General features: G+C 40.0%; 1 protein-coding gene across 1 annotated transcript in view; it reads left to right on the plus strand.

Annotated features, from left to right (window-relative positions):
* The window catches only part of nnt (nicotinamide nucleotide transhydrogenase), a 36684-nt gene that overhangs the window by 4683 nt on the left and 15072 nt on the right, over positions 1 to 16929 (plus strand). Inside the window, exons 3-14 of the mRNA XM_005941813.2 lie at positions 199 to 428; positions 1321 to 1538; positions 1776 to 1863; positions 2015 to 2103; positions 3609 to 3796; positions 4165 to 4298; positions 4416 to 4607; positions 5624 to 5777; positions 6663 to 6824; positions 10752 to 10862; positions 14642 to 14787; positions 15066 to 15261. Coding sequence (XP_005941875.1) covers positions 199 to 428; positions 1321 to 1538; positions 1776 to 1863; positions 2015 to 2103; positions 3609 to 3796; positions 4165 to 4298; positions 4416 to 4607; positions 5624 to 5777; positions 6663 to 6824; positions 10752 to 10862; positions 14642 to 14787; positions 15066 to 15261 — 1908 coding nt within the window. The remainder of the gene's footprint in view (positions 1 to 198; positions 429 to 1320; positions 1539 to 1775; positions 1864 to 2014; positions 2104 to 3608; positions 3797 to 4164; positions 4299 to 4415; positions 4608 to 5623; positions 5778 to 6662; positions 6825 to 10751; positions 10863 to 14641; positions 14788 to 15065; positions 15262 to 16929) is intronic.

Genomic DNA, 16929 nt, shown 5'->3' on the forward strand with positions numbered 1-16929 from the left:
TTGTTTATTGTCACTATATCTTTCTGCTGTTTTGGAACGTGGCATCTTCAGTCGTACAAACCCAGAAACACACTGCACATTTCTACCATCTTTCTTCATTAAGGATTCAATATTTATTTATTTCACCTTAGCTTTTGTAGCTCATTAAAAAATTTCCTTCAGTTTGTGAGTTTCACCAGATCATTTTTCCCTCTCTAGGTATTCCATACAAACAACTCACAGTCGGCGTTCCCAAAGAAATTTTCCAGAATGAACGCAGAGTGGCGCTATCGCCTGCCGGCGTCCAGGCACTCATCAAACAGGGTTTCAATGTTGTTGTGGAGTCCGGAGCTGGAGAGTCTTCAAAGTTCGGTGATGAACAGTACGCCCAGGCTGGAGCAACAATCAAAGACCTCAAAGATGTCTTAGCCTCTGATGTGGTGGTTAAGGTAAGTCTTAAATAAAGAGAGGGTGTGTTGTAGAGAGGGAAGAGGAGGGCACAAAAGGCGGTTGAATGAAACCTGTGCCAGAAATGTATCACTATCTGACTGACTGGTTAAGAAGAGGTAATGAAGGATAATAGAAGGAAGTGGGGGAAAGGAAGGAAGTCAGAGTTTTGATGATGACAGCAGCTTTTGGCGTGATGTGTGTCTTGTGGTGTAAGTGTAGGAGGATGTGGAGGGATGACAGAGTATGTGAATGCAGGGGAAAAAAACATGTCACTATCCCAAAACAATTAAACTGTCTGTCTTCACGTCAGACATGGTGGTTGAGGATGAGAAAAAGGCAGCGATTCTAAGAAAATGAGAAGCAGCTTCATGCTTTTACAGGTTCTTATTTGATAATTATTTATAATTAAAGGTTTGTTATTTTATAATCTAAACTAATATGAAAGTGGAAAAATGTCAGAGAGAAGTGAAGGTTGCTGTGGATGACTTACTTTAAACACAACCTACTGGATCCTTACTTCCTTGGATACTATACGTACCAGTATGGACCTGAGTTTTAGTACATTGGTCACTCATGAAAGAGCCTTGGTAACTGTAATATACTACTGATGAAACCAGTGGGTGAGTCTGGACTGGAACTGATGGTGTGAACTTCATAGCATAAAAAAAGTCAGAACTAAAAAACACTAAAACTAAAACACTGCACTGTAGTTGGCTGATGTCGAAGAAAAGGTAGAAATATACATATCTATAAAAATATAGGACACACTTGCAGTACTCTATAGTAGCTTTGATATATACTCTGGGATAAACTGATCTCGATAAGATCTGATCAGTTATTTCTGGTCACACTACGTTCGTTTTGAACTATGTGCGCTTTGTCTGCTTCCAGGTCCGTGCTCCTATTTTCAACCCTGCTCTGGGTGTGCATGAGGTGGATATGATGAAGGATGCATCTACTTTGATCAGCTTCATCTATCCAGCTCAGAACCCTGAGCTGATGGACATGCTGTCCAAGAAGAAAGCAACTGTCCTGGCTATGGACCAGGTGCCCAGAGTCACCATTGCCCAGGGTTACGATGCACTGAGCTCCATGGCAAACATCGCAGGGTATGTTCACGGTGCCTTCAAGGCATGTATTGTTGACTGCTTGCGTCCAGTTGAATGATCTGCTCCTGTCTTCCTGTACTCTTGTCTTATAAACAAAATGTTGGATTACAGACCCAGACCAGAAAAAGGAAAACATTTCTTCAGATGTTTTAGCAACTGCTCAATTTTTCTTTCTTTTTTGCATGTAGCACATCTATATTCATTGTTTTCTTTGTTATGAATTCCCTGTCTTTTCAGGTACAAGGCAGTGGTGCTGGCAGCTAACAGCTTTGGACGGTTTTTCACTGGACAAATTACAGCAGCCGGGAAAGTGCCTCCTGCAAAGGTGTGTAGTCTGAGTCCGTGTACTTTTGGAGGTAGCATTTCTTTTATTTAGAAGGTATGCGTCTGTGAATGTGACTCTGCCAGTTTTAACTTTAAGCACGGGCCATAACTCTGGTCATCCTTAACTAGTATTTGTACGCCTTCTTTAATAGGTGCTCATCATTGGAGGTGGCGTGGCTGGGTTGGCAGCAGCGGGCACCGCCAGAGCCATGGGAGCCATTGTCAGAGGATTTGATACGAGGTTAGAAAAGTTATTGACTGTAAAATATTATTTGTTATTGTTTTTTGTTCACCAGCTAATATAGTCAGTATTATTAATTTAGTGTAGAACTAGCGGCTACAATGGCAACATCTAATTTCGCAGTTAATCACAGCGACAAAGGCGTTGTGTCTCCTTTGGCTTTTTCACAATAAAAGCTGTCTTTGGCAGTTGAACACTTTGAAGCAGCAGCAGTAAAATGCTAAGAGAAAAGTGAAGGAAATGTGCAGTAATGATGTAAAAATGGGATAAAATTATGACGCATGCCTTCTTTCCTTTGAGTTCCTTATACCTGCTATACATGGAAAATTCAAAGAAAACAAGGGCTTTGTAAATGTGAGGGGTTTCGTCTCTTCATGTATTATGGCGTTTAGTTTTATAAAGTTAATTCTACAGTCATGCTAATTTTCTGTGTGCAGTGAACTTGCTGTCCTATAGATTTTATTTTACAGCAGTTAAAGTCAGCAACCAGATTTCGGACTTGTCTAAGGAGCTTGGAAAGAAAAGCGTCTGGACTTCTTTGAGTTGCTTGAAGAGAAAGAAGTCCAGACGCTTTTCATTCCAAGCTCCTTAGACTACGATGACCTGGATGACTGAAAACAATCACAGACAGATCTCTGACTATTTGCAGACTTTGTAGACCTAACAGATAAAGTCAAAATTAAAGCCACTATTAAGCCAGATTCAGTCTGCAATCTGTCTGCGATTGATTGGGGTCCAGCTGGCATACTCTGTTTGTGATAATATAGTGATTAGCTGTGATAAATTCAGTCAGAACCTCATCAATAATGGGGACGTAGTTGGTGCAGTTGGTAAACATCTGAGTCACGTTCCCTACTGCAAAAACATGCCAACGATTGCATCTGAGAATGGCTGAGTTGTGCTCATTAAGGGTGTTGTATGCTTAACGTCTGGTTGACCAGCCTGCCGCCACAGCTACTGCACAAAATTCAGTGCAATCACTAGACAACCACCAAGTTTGTTTTTCCTAGTCACAAGGTTGGCTTCCTATTTTTACTCTAGTGTGACTGAGACATTAACACATGTTATTGCTGTAACACAGTATTCACAGTGTGTTTCTCTTCAGGTTTTATGGACATACAGTGTTTCTCATATTGTACCACATAATCATTTTTAGAAGTGATTATTCTTCTGATATGTTCATGATTATTGTTTTTCTTTATTGAATGTAGTGCTTGTTATCTCTCATATCCCAACTTGATATCTTGATTTGGGTGACAGTTACTTTATTTTCATGCACAAAGTGGAAAATAAAGTTCTCTGATTTCAGAAGGCAGAACTGCTAAATGTTTGGGACTTTTTCCTTTAACAGAGCACAGGAAGGATGGTATTTCCTTCAGTAAATGGTTACCGAATAGTTTTCCATTAAATAATATATTAATCTTTGCAGTTTTTATCACACGTGTAATGTGCTCTCATCTGAGATTTTGAAATTACCAGTAACCTCTCATTTTCCTCTCTCCTAGAGCTGCAGCTTTGGAGCAGTTTAAATCTCTGGGTGCAGAACCACTGGAGGTGGACATTAAGGAGTCAGGAGAAGGCCAGGGAGGCTACGCCAAGGAAATGTCTAAGGAGTTTATAGAGGCAGAGATGAAGCTGTTTGCTAAGCAGTGTCAGGACGTGGACATTGTCATCAGCACTGCTCTTATCCCTGGTATGCAGAGAAGTGCAGTGTCAGGCAGAATAAGAATGTTGGCTGTGGCCACGAGCCCTGTCCTCAGCATCAAGGTTGCATAAAGAGATTTCTCTCCATTTGAAATAGGATTTGAGATGTGTATTCTCATCTCAACTCTTAGAAAAGTGCCCATTAGCTCCAATAATCTTTTGGTTTTAACAATTTTTAAATGTAGTGTGGGCACAGTAAGCTTAACTGCAGTGACTATGAGTTACTTGCTGGGTTATACTTTGAGATTGAGGTTCCATTGAGGCTGATGTGATATGATACTTTGTAAATGTGGGCACATTTTAATCATCTTTCCAGTGATGCATTAATAGCCTAGTCTTTCTGTTTTAACAATGCAGGTAGGCGAGCACCCATCCTAATCACCAAGCCAATGGTAGAAAGTATGAAAGATGGCTCGGTGGTGGTGGACCTGGCTGCTGAGGCAGGTGGAAACATTGAAACCACAGAACCTGGAGAGCTGTCTGTATACAAGGTCAGTGCATACACTCTTCAGACGTTCTCACACTTAAACAAAAGGAAGTTTTTGTTTGGTTTTCTTTAATTGATTGGCTTAGTTTAATTTTTTTAAATATTAATTTTTTTGTTACAGGGCGTGACCCATGTTGGCTACACAGACCTACCCAGCCGTTTACCAACTCAGTCCAGCACTTTGTATTCCAACAACATCACCAAGTTGATCCGGGCGATCAGCCCTGACAAGGAGAACTTTTACTTTAATGTCAAGGACGAGTTCGACTATGGGACCATGGATCACGTTGTCAGAGGATCTGTTGTCATGGAGGTATGAGGTCTTGTGCAGTCCAAAGCCAAACGTGCTGGTATCGCCAATGTGATCTTTGGCTGGGTGGACATTTTCTGCCTTTTCTCTGGCTGTCCTTAGCTAATATTTTCTAGCTGTTCTTTACTGGTCCTTTCCATCCATCCATCCATCTGCACATGTTGTAGGATCATGTCTCAGTCACTAGATGTCACTCTTAGCATGCATTCTTCTTGCATCATAGTCTCTATAGAGCTGCAAATGAAGCAGTGTCCTCTCATTACACCAAACCCCAAGGCAAATTAAATCTTTATGCCACATGATATACTCTAATTTCTATGTTATTTAAATATTGCAGTCAGAGGTTCTCATTTTTGCTTTGTCTAATGATTTACAAGCAACGCTACAAGCAAGTTTATTTTTCACCTCCTGTTTATGGAATTCTTCTAAGAATTTTAGGTTAAGCAAAGTTAATGCAATAATCAGCTGAAATATTGACTACAATATGGATATCCGTATGCAAACCACACTACAGCTGCTGCAGATTTCTTCAATCCATGTTTTTTAGCACAGGAAAAGAGAGATAAGAGATTATTTTGCTTATATTAGTCTGTAATCTTATTCACTTCTTCAAAAGAGCAGATTTCAGAGATGAATTAACTCATATAGTAATGGTCTTACAAATGCTGCTGAAACACAGCAATTTTTTATTGTACCTGTCCATTAGCTTGCCTCATTGATCTGAACAGTTAAAAGGGTAAGGATTGACCATTCGTGAGGGGGTCAGGGTAGAGCTGTTATCCCTCCACATTGAAGGGAGTCAGTTAAGCTGGCCTTGGGCATCTTACTGGGATGCCTCCTGTTATCATCATCAGTGAGGTCTTTGCTTGGACTGCTTTCATGATAAGTGTCATATATTAAATTCATAACTTTGCACCATGTTTTTTTTTTTTTTTTTTTTTTTAAATCAGACAAAGATCATCACCAGCTGAGCCATAAAAATGGTTTGCTCTTTTTGTTTCTCTATTTGTCACCTCCAGAAAGGAAAGAACCTGTTCCCCGCTCCTCAGCCTCTCAACGTGCCCGTCGCAGCGCCTCCTAAAACGAAGAGCGTCCAGGAACTGGAGGCAGAGAAGGCTGCACAGATTTCCCCTTTCAGGGCCACACTCACCAGTGCTGGGGTTTACACTGGAGGTTGGTTGTTGCAGATAACTGTGGGTGTACCATTAAATTTAGATTTAGGGTGGAGTAATTCAACTAAAGTGTTCTCTAACACAGTTTACTCTCATATATTTTAACTGTCATCAAAGGGTCTTGGGGGAGGTCGAGGTCTTTCAGCTTTTTGTTAACAGTTGGAATGTGTACAGGAGGCGAGAAGTGACAGAGGCAGGTTACAGATGCACACACCGGCACCCTGTTAGTGTCAGGAAGTGTGCATTGTAAAAACAGCATCACGCTGAGTGTTGGTTTGAAGTAGAGCTGTGGTGAGGTGTTCCTATGGTGCCTCTGTGTCAGTGCAGCACATGTAGTGGATGCGGTTCACACATTGTTTAGGTGCTTGAGTAGTTTCCTACTTAACACCAACACACAACTACTGATGTTAGCTCCTCTTAATCAGTGTGGACTGCCTGTAAATACCCATTTATCTGCAGCCATTTAGATCATCATGGATGTGCATTCAGTGTGTAAAAGAATAGTCGCCAAAGTAATAAAATAAACTTGTCTGCTAAAGTGAAGGGAATTAGGACAACATGGGTGGTCAAGTGCCCACCACATATGCGCCCTTTATTTTTCCAGTTACGTATATTTGAGATTAAAATGAAGACAGAACTGTTTTCTTAGACTTCAGCTCCAACATAAACCAGTCCTGACAGTTTCAGCTCCTTCTATAGAATATTCCAGGAAAAAGAGCCAGCACATTTAAAACACTTTCTCCACCTAATTCTGTGAATAATAAATAGGAGCTTCTCAGTAGGCATACATTTTGCATTTCACTCTTAATGTGTCCTTCAGCTGTGCAGTCAGAGCTACGGTACTCTACTTCTTTTATTTCCTTAACTTCTCTTCTCTCTGTGCCAGGCATCGCCACCCTGCTTGGTCTGGGCCTGTCAGCTCCCAACGCTGCCTTCACTCAGATGGTCACCACCTTTGGTCTGGCTGGCATCGTGGGATACCACACAGTGTGGGGAGTCACTCCTGCTTTGCACTCTCCTCTCATGTCTGTCACCAACGCCATCTCAGGTCAGTTATTTGCACTGTGTCTCATTACAGTTTGTGAGTTAAACTTCCCATAACGGAAGTCATTTTTCTGTCTAGTATGAATGAAGTCATCGTTTCTCCCATCTGTGTAAGCACAAATCACAGATCCACACAGTGCCTGATTTATAGCCGCGTGATACACATTTATCACGTTTACATTTCTAAGAATAATTGTAATTACAGACATGAATATTGATGTCTGTACATCAATATTCATGACGAACCCCCATATTCAGTCTGAATCACACGAACCGGTAATTTTATGCACTTCTTGACTGGACGCTGGATGTTTTAACTAATAAAAAAAGAAGTTTTTTGAAAGTTTGACTTTAAGCTGTTTAACCAAAATTATTAATCATGTGTACTCACAAGTGTCATTAATCCCCACTGACACCTGTACATCTTTACTGTCCAGCAGAGTAGAATTTACTGAAACACAACATCCTCTACCTCGTGGTATATAGATATAGAATAGCAATACATTAATTAAAAAAAAAATATATATATATATATAAGCATTAACCTTAATCTTTGATCGATCACACCCAGCTGGCTGCTGTAACCCTGCTGTTGCCTTTTTGCCCTTCGTTCTAAAACTTTCAGGATCGAGTTCTTATTGCGGCTGCTGCTTAACACAGAAGGGTTAAGAGGTTAGAGAGGTAAATGGTACGTGTGTGTTCTCACAGCTTTGATCACTCCACAGCTACACACTGAGGTAGGAAGTAACACGCCGTTGGTGATCTCTGAGGGTCAGGGAAGTCTTTTGCTCGTTTACTCGTGTGCACAGCCGGACATCAGAGCTCGCCTGCAGAGCCAAGCAGTGTAATATCTAAGAGATAGTTTTCACTTTCTTTGAAATTTTATTAGCGACACCTATATATCATTTACCCTTCTGTGAAGTTTGTCCAGTGCTGTCTTAAATGAGATGGCTCGAAAAGGCACATGGGGTTCATGGGGTTCGTCGCTTAATATTGGTAGAACTTGATAGATTTCCCGAAACGTTTTTTTGTTTTTCTTTCCATCTTGTCTGCTCCCTTCACCTCCTTTCCCCTCTCACCTTCCTCTTTGTCCAGGTATTTTTTTCCTCTCATATTTGGCAGGGACTCACTGGCTTTTTTAAAAACCTCTGTCACTGACTGTGGTTATGGAAACAGTGAAACCTGCAGAATTGTTGTTGTTGTGCCAGGCATCATAAAGACACACACACACAATAACTTACAGACATTAGGGAATCATGTTGGAATTTAGGGTTGCAATGAAGGACAGTTTTATTCTTTTCAGGACATTATTGTGTTACAGCCAGTAGTGACTCCGACTGGTGGGTCATCTTAGATTCTTCAGATACTGGTTTCACATCCAGTGGCTCATTGAAATGTATCTTCATATCTGGTGACTTATAATAAGGCTTTAATCTACTTGAGAGCCCTGATTTACTGCCTGAAACCTAATGTTTGATACATAGACACACACACAGGGTGTTAGGCCACCCAGTGCAGACATCTGTTGATACCTTACAGTTTGCATGTGTCCACTGATGCCTATTGGCTTGCTTTTGGGCTTATCCGTTCATTAAGTTGGACAGGAATGTCTTTGATCTCCACCTACAAGATGTAACTGCATCTGTTTTCTTTTCTTTAAAAAAGAAAAAATCAAATTCTCATTTCCCCCCCTTTTTCCATTGTTAGTGACTAGTTGCAAGGAGTTAACTAGTTATTTGCTGTCCTCCTAGTGACTGATCAGTTTATTCTGTAGGTCCAGTTTAGTTTTATTTATTTAGAAGTATTTCAGAACAATTAGTTCAAGGTGCTTTCTATATTAGAGAGAAAACCCCAGCAGTCACATGCACAAGCCCTTGGAGATGGTGGGAATGAAGAACTCCCTTTTAATAGGAAATCTCCAACCAAAACAGGCCTAATGGCACTTTTATCCTCGTTGTTAACCCCATCTTGTTTGTTTCTCCTGTGAATACTGCAGCAGCGGCTTGTGTGTCATTGGCGAGCATAAAAAGATGGTGGTTTTATCATAACAGTGGCACACAAGGCGACCAACATGGCGGGTATACTGGAGTCTTAAGGAGGGGCACATTCTTGCCATGACTAATTACAGCATGGACTTTTTTTTTATTGTGCAGCTCAGTTCCTGTTGACAAGTGGCAACATTGCTTTTGTTTGTTTTTTTGTTTTGCTTTTTTCAGTCAGGTTGCATTTGCACACATTATTCATTGATCAGGAGCAGAAAGAAGTAAAGACCGTAGTGCCCTAATGTAACTCTTTGTTGAGACGTCAAGGCTTCTAACATCAACATATATATGTTGACATTATCTGTAGGTAAAACAAAAACAACACACACAAAAAACCTCCCCTGAGAAAATGCAAAAAAAATCCCATTCAGATTACATTTAGGAAGTGGGCCCACCTGGTAATTTTATTTAACCATTTAACCATAACAGATACCCATCTATATGGCAAACAAAAGGACAATAAACATTAAAATGAGTATGTGACCTAAAAAAAAGTAGAAAGAGGGAAGGAAACTTGAAGAATAAGCTTGAAATAATCAAGGCCATGCTTAATACGCTGCAACTTAAAAGCTAAAAGTTTGTTTGTTATCAAATTTAAAGCAAAGTTGGAATTCTAAGGACATTTTTAGATATAAAAAAAGAAAAGAAAATACAGTTAAAAAAGGCTGTTAGTTAAAAGAGGTGAAAGCCAAAGAAAAATGTAACAAACCTACTGGACGTATATACTTGCATCTCAAGAAATTTGCATGTGGTATAAAAAAGTTAAAAACTATTTGGTTGTTAAATTTAAATAGTACCAACTTCAATGTATTATCTAACTGTTGCTTGTTAAAACCTCAGTATTCAAATTTGACTTGCTTACATTGTATTAGTATCTGTCGGTCTAGTTCAGCACACGCAACCACATTCATGCAGAAGACCGCTGACTTGACAGATGATTGTTATCAACGACCAGTGTCGAGGCTGGCTGTTTGCAGAATGCTGTAGTAAGCAAATTAATGGAAAACTGACTGGATCAGCGTGGTTGGAAAATGTGGACAGTTACAGGGATCATCACTAGGTTACATACGTAAATACAGAACATGGATTCAGTTTGTGTGAGATGTATACAGACTGCATACGGTCACTTTGTTCATGAGAGTGTAACATTAATCATTATTAAAAGAAGATTGATTAGTGGCACCCTGACTCATTTTTTGCTGGTTTCTGTGGGGTGATTAAAAACCAACTTTAAAGTATTAATGCTCCAGGTTATCCTGCAACAGTGGTTTCTATTTGCGACAGCTAATTTAAAATGAGGTTGTATTTACATAAATACAAGTGGCGAAAGAGTGTTTGGCAGCTTTAAAAGTTGAAGCCGACATACAGGCGTGTTTATAAAGCTGCATTTTGTCTGAGAAAAAAGGAGGTCAGACTTCCTTTTTTCCTCATTTGAAAGTCCAATCTAACACTGTTGACTTCAAACACACAAACACACACACACTACCTGTTAGTCAACCAAAATAGCACACAGTCACAAGCCCATGTGAATGCAGGCTCCAATGGTAGTTGTGCATTGCATCCTACTGCCTGTAAATCATTACAGGACTGATGTTATCGAGGTTTCCTGAGTCTCTTTTGGTAAAAACGCACACACTCTTTTCCTTTCCATCCATTTTTTTTATCTCCGTATCTTTTTCCTATCTGGAAAACAAACAGTATTCCGAGGAAACTGTCTGATTAAACCAAATCTAATAAGTGTCAAGATTAACTTTTTATTTTTTCGACAACTGAATTCATGTTTTGAAGTTCTGTGCTGTTTTTGTGACATCTTCACCAAATTTTTGAACCCCCCCCACTGTATTATGAAAGCGTAGGTTCATGAATACTGAAATGTCTGCGGTCTACAGGTCTGACGGCTGTGGGTGGTCTGTCCCTGATGGGAGGGGGCTACGTCCCAACTTCAACTGCTGAGACACTGGCTGTGCTCGCTGCCTTCATCTCTTCGGTCAACATTGCTGGTGAGTCACCCTAACACAGACACCTCACGGTAACCCCTGCCAGTTACAGCAACCCAGAGCCAATAATATATCATCTTGGGCTGAAGATTGAGGTGTTTAATATTGATTGTGCAATAACATCATTTCAAACCCAAGTTTTGCAGCTGCCCTCTCTGCCCACCTGCTCAGCCCAGAGTCGGTGGCTCTCGCTCGGACCACACACATCCATTCCTGCTATTAGCCTCAATAATTTCCATTATAATGACAAACTGTTCCTGGAGTCATTATAATACTCATCGCTCTGTAATAGTCCTGGGAAAAACAGAGTGTTCCTCCAGGGCTGAGCCATGATTTAGTTTTAATTTCTCCTATTAGCTCACTGCTAGACACCAGGACAGACTTTGATGCAAGCAAATAAACAGTTGACTTGCATAACAGATACATTTGGTTTGTTTGTTAAAATATACTGATGCGTCAGTTGAGTGTTAGAGATGCAGAGGGCATTAAGTGGAATCTTACCACAGATCAATCATTGCTTTCAAATGCATCACTGTACAAACCACTTTTTAGCGCTTTCACTTAACTTTGCTCTTTCTTCTGAAATACCACAGCCTTCATTGACATACCTACCAGTTATTTTTTTAATGTTCCCTTTGAGTTGGGTTCCTCAGACATATTTCATAGCAGTATACCACATTACCATAACCCCATGGGAACAAACTTAACACGCCATGGAAACGGACAAACACAATAAAGACAGAGCGCAATTAGGTCTATGTAAAATGTGAACATGCTGCCTTATCAATTCCATCTGTTAGCAAAAATCTGAAAAATGCCTGAAAGCTCCAGTGTGGTGGTTGCACTGCAAGAAGGGTAAAAAACCCAGAGCTACGTTTTTCTAAGCTACCGAACTGAAAAAATAAAACCAAAAACATGCAAAACTGGGATTCTGATATCTGCATGTTCAACAGGCACTTTCTTGCTGATAAGTCAAATATTCAAATGCCTCTTTAAAGCTAATATCAACTAATTGGCCAGTTTATTACGTATACCTGTTTTACTGCTCACTAAAAGCAAATTACAGTAATAGAAGCAAGTAGCAAGTAAGTATTAGTAGTAAATAACTACTTGTTACAACCAAAGTACGCGGAAAAGTATCAAGAATGAACAGCACGTCATATCTTGAAACATATGGGCTATAGCTGCAGAAGATCACACTAGGTGTCACTCCTGTCAGCTAAGAAACAGGAAGCTGAGGCCACACTTAACACAGGCTAATCAAAATTGGACAACTGACAATTGGAAAAACGTTGCCTGGTCTAGTGAGTATAAAAAAGCTCAAACTGGTGTCTTGAACAAGAAAATTGGTTCACTGTACTCAAATGGCCTCCATAGAGAGCAACTGTGTGATGATGTCATGTCAACATGGACTAAAATCTCTGAGGAATCTTTCCAGCACCTCGTTGAATCTGTGGACCAAGGAATTAAGGACCAACCAAGTATTAGCAAGATGTACCTAACAAAGTGGCCATTAAATGTAGTCATGTAAGCGAAGCAAAAGCATTTTGACATTTTAAAGATTGTATAATTGATGTTTTAACATTTTGAGTATTTAATTTGTTTGCTATCACGTGATAGCACGATGAGCTTTTTTAACAGCTAGTTGCCCTTTTTCTTAACTTTATTAACGGGTCAAAGTTTTTACTGGTCTTGTGAAATACCTCATTTTTTACTGAAAATAACAGGCTAAAAATGTTGTATGTACATTCTTTGGTTACCGGCAGCATTCCCAGCACAGTATTTAGCAGATGTTATCATGGTGAGGTGCTAAATGAAGTAAGATAAGCAGTGTTTATCAGAATTTCATAACTCTGTTATTGCTTAATCTGACACAGTAAATCAATATTATGCTGTCTGAATGAGTTCAAGCACAACTCTTCCAGCATGAGTGTAAACTCTTAATCTTGTTTATAGGCTGTTTTTCTTGCAAGCTTTCCAAATATAGTGCCACTAGCCCCATTTTTGGTTAAGAATTACCCCCAAAAAGAAACCAATACTGGCTCAGCCCATACACAGACATTCCTCCATATTAATATACAGTTAGATCCATATATATTTGGGCACTGAAACAAGTTGCTTTTTGTTTTTGTTTTTTTTAAAAACCTGTTTACTGAAACATATTCCAATTATAGTTATATAATGGACATGGATATGATGTGTACACTCTCAGTTTTCATATGAGGGTATCTACGTTCAAGAGGTGTAGGACAAAAAATGAACGACACTCTCCAGGAGGTAGGCGTATCGATATCTAAGTCTACATAAATACAGAGGGTTCACTGCAAGGTGCAAGCCACTCACAAGTCTCAAGAATAGAGAAGTTTGACTGGACGATGCAAAAAAACAAAACAAAAAAATCCCCAGCAGTTCTGGAAAAACATTCTTTGGAAGGATGAAACCAAGATCAACCTCTACCAGAACAATGGCAAGAACAAAGTGTGGGAGAAGGCCTGGAACAGCTCATGATCCAAAGCAACCACATCGCCTGTAAAACACAGCAGAGGCAGTGTGATGGCTTGGGCGTGCATGGCTGCCAGTGGCACTGGGACACTAGTGTTTAGTGATGATGTGACACAGGACAGACGCAGCCGAATGAATTCTGAGGCGTTCAGAGGCATACTGTCTGCTCAAATCCCGCTAAATGCACTAAAATTGATTGAACAGCGTTCCATAATACAGATGGACAGTGACCAAAACATACAGCCAAAGCAATCCAAGAGTTTATTTGAGCAAGAAGTGGAATATTTTTGATTGACCAAGTCAGTCACGTGATCTTAACCCAGTTGAGCGTGCATTTCACTTGTTGAAGACTAAACGTTGGATAGAGGCCCACAAACAAACAGCAGGAAAGGCCTGGAAGAGCATTACAAACGAGGAAACCCAGCATCTGGTGATGTCCATGAGTTCAAGACTTCAGGCTGTTATTGCCAGCAAAAGGTTTTCAACCAAGTATTAGAAACGAACATTTTATTTTCAGTTATTTAATTTGTCCAATTACATTTGAGCGCCTAAAATGAAGGGATTAGGCTTAAAAAACACTTCAGTTCCTCACATTTTATGCAATCTTTTTGTTCAACCCACTGAATTCAAGCTTAAAGTCTACACTCAAACTGCATCTGAGTTGTTTCATTTAAAATTCATTGTGGTAACGTACAGAACCCAAAATTAGAAAAAAGAAAGTTGTCTCTGTCCAAATATGTAACTGTATTGACCCAGTCTGGTCTGGAATAATAGTCGATTATTAGTACATGTTTTAAATGGGACATTATGTGACTAAAATTACATGTACGGGACAGAAACAGATGCTAACCTCCGATTCACCCCTCTGTGTATTAGTGCATGTGTATGCACGTGGCTACAGTCATGCCAGAGGGGAAAAGGGAGGCATACATGCAGTAATGTGATCTTGTCCTGTAAAGCAGTAAGACACTGTCTGCTCCCGGTTTGACACTTTTGGGGTTTTCTACTTGAAATATTTACCCTGACATAAAGTAGACTCATTAAATTCCTAACATTGGTTATTGGGCTTGGCAACAAATTTTAGCTATGGCCTTTAAAACACCTGTTAGTCTAAAAATGTAGAAACTGTTTTTCAGGTGCGTCAACTATTTTTACTCTTTTTCTTCTTCTTCTTCTTGTTTTTAGTTAAAGTTTTTTGTGTTTTTCTGTATAAATGATTATTTTGTTCATTTTAATTGACTTAGCAGTTGTCAATATAAGTGTCTTCATTTCCTCATCAGGTGGTTTTCTGGTGACTAAGAAGATGTTGGACATGTTCAAACGTCCCACTGATCCCCCAGAGTACAACTACCTCTATTTGCTTCCTGGTGGTGTCTTCGTCGGAGGCTACGCTGCTGCCCTGCAGTCTGGATATAACATTGAACAGGTGAAAGAGGACATTTAAGTTGTGTTCGTTAGTTAAAGTGTTTTCATGTTTTCTCACTGAAGCTATTTTCTTTATCCATGTGCATTGATGCAAAACAGCTCATGACTATATAAAAATCCTTGAGACCTCCAAAATGTATTCTTTGATTCCACAGATGTTGTGCAGGAACTCTAAGTAAAATCACTTGGACTTTTCTTTTTTTTTCTTTTCTTTTTCATCCTGTGGTTCCTTAATCCTTGTCCACCCTTCTTTTCCATTCTCGCTCTTTCCCTGACCAGATGATGTACTTAGGCTCAGGCTTGTGCTGCGTTGGTGCCCTGGCTGGCCTTTCTAACCAGACCACAGCCCGTCTGGGTAACACTTTAGGTATGATGGGAGTCGCAGGCGGGATTGCAGCCACTCTGGGTGCCCTCAAACCAAGTCCTGAGCTCCTGGCACAAATGAGTGCAGCCATGGCTGTGGGTGGCACTGCTGGTGAGTCTGTTTGCATTTAGAGTTGCAAATAAAAACTTTAAAATTACCAGGATCTCAGTACTGATTACTGATGACATGCAGTCTGATATTCATCTAAGTCACAAATGGAGATAAAAACAGTCTGAGTAAAGCAATGACACACAGACATTTGTCTTTATTTAACATGGTGAGTAATAAATTACACTGCAAGCTTAAAACCTACTAATGTCTGGTGTTCAGATTTAAGACATGAGATTTGATGCGTGGGCTGCAGGAGGTGCCATTCCTGTAAATAAAGGCATGCAAAGTCTGCTCCTCTTAAGGAAAACCTGCTTGGCATTTAACATGCTTTGATTGCGACAGCTTTCACAAGATCTTAGAAGCATTACTGAGGTAAAAAGAAGTGAGAAAGGCTAGAAAACTACAGGGACCTGAATGTTCATCAGTCTACAATGAGCCAAATTGTTTTAGACGTACTGCAAAGATCATCCCAAGGTTTCAGTCCAAAAAGAGGTAAGCACAAGGGTAGCAGCAAAACACCTGCAGACATCTTCACACACACACACACACACACACACACACACACACACACACACACACACACACACACACACACACACACACACACACCTTGCAACAATATAATGGATATATATCTAAATGAAATAATGAAGCTAAATTGTATGAAGTAACTTTGTCAAGGCAGCAGTCCATAACCTTGAGATTGGGAGAGGTTGGGTGTTGCAGCAGTATTGATGCAAAGCAACAAGCACACAAGTTAATTAGCACCAGAAGAGCTGGAAGACAGTGAAACAAGATTCAGGTTTTGATTAGGTTTGACTCTAATCCAGCTAAGATCCTGAGGTATGACCTTTAGAGGGATTTTTTTGATCTTGACATCCCGGGAGTTTTGTATGAAGGAAGGCTCCACTGTTCCTCGTCAGCATTCTGCATGTTGCAAAAGCACTTACTGGACATACTCGATTGTTAAAGGATGTTCCACAAGTTGCTGAATTCAAGAGTTAATGTTTAACTCTTTTCAGCTTCCACCATAACTACTTAATGTGTTCAATTAAGCAATGAAAAGCACAACTATTTGTGTGTTAATTAGCTTAGTCAGGTTGTATTCAAGTTGATTGAAATCATCGTAACTCCAAATGATTCACAAACTCCCTTCTTGCAGCTGTGCATAGATTTTAAAAGATTGACTTGTCCTTCTCCCCTACACAGAAGTAGGAATGTCTCTTGACTCAAATATATTGAATGCGGCTTTTGCATTGTTTGCATGTATTCTGGCCTTGGCTACATTAGGTTAGCAGGTGTGTTAAGAGCAGTGATATTTACATCATGACTAAATCTCTGCCAGACAAAGCAGATCTGTCAGAATGGTCAGCATCACACATTACTCACTTTCTCTCTCTTTGAGGATTGTTTGATCATTTAAATGCTAATTGTTCCAGCCACAAAGCTGAAACCCAGACTAAACTATCCACACAGACAATAATGCTGTTTTTCTTTTTAACCCCAGATACGGGAATGTATTTCACACACGCACATGTACAGAAAGTGTAGACCAACTCACACACACGGAATTTCCCCAAGCAAGCCTCATCAGCAACACCTGGCTCTTTAGATGGGCCCACTTCCCAGCAGTCCTGAGTGCATGTGCATGTGCTTGTGATTTGCATG

The sequence above is a fragment of the Haplochromis burtoni genome, unplaced genomic scaffold, assembly GCF_018398535.1.
Source record: "Haplochromis burtoni strain Fernald_Lab_line unplaced genomic scaffold, NCSU_Asbu1 Contig_325, whole genome shotgun sequence".
NCBI lineage: Eukaryota > Metazoa > Chordata > Actinopteri > Cichliformes > Cichlidae > Haplochromis > Haplochromis burtoni.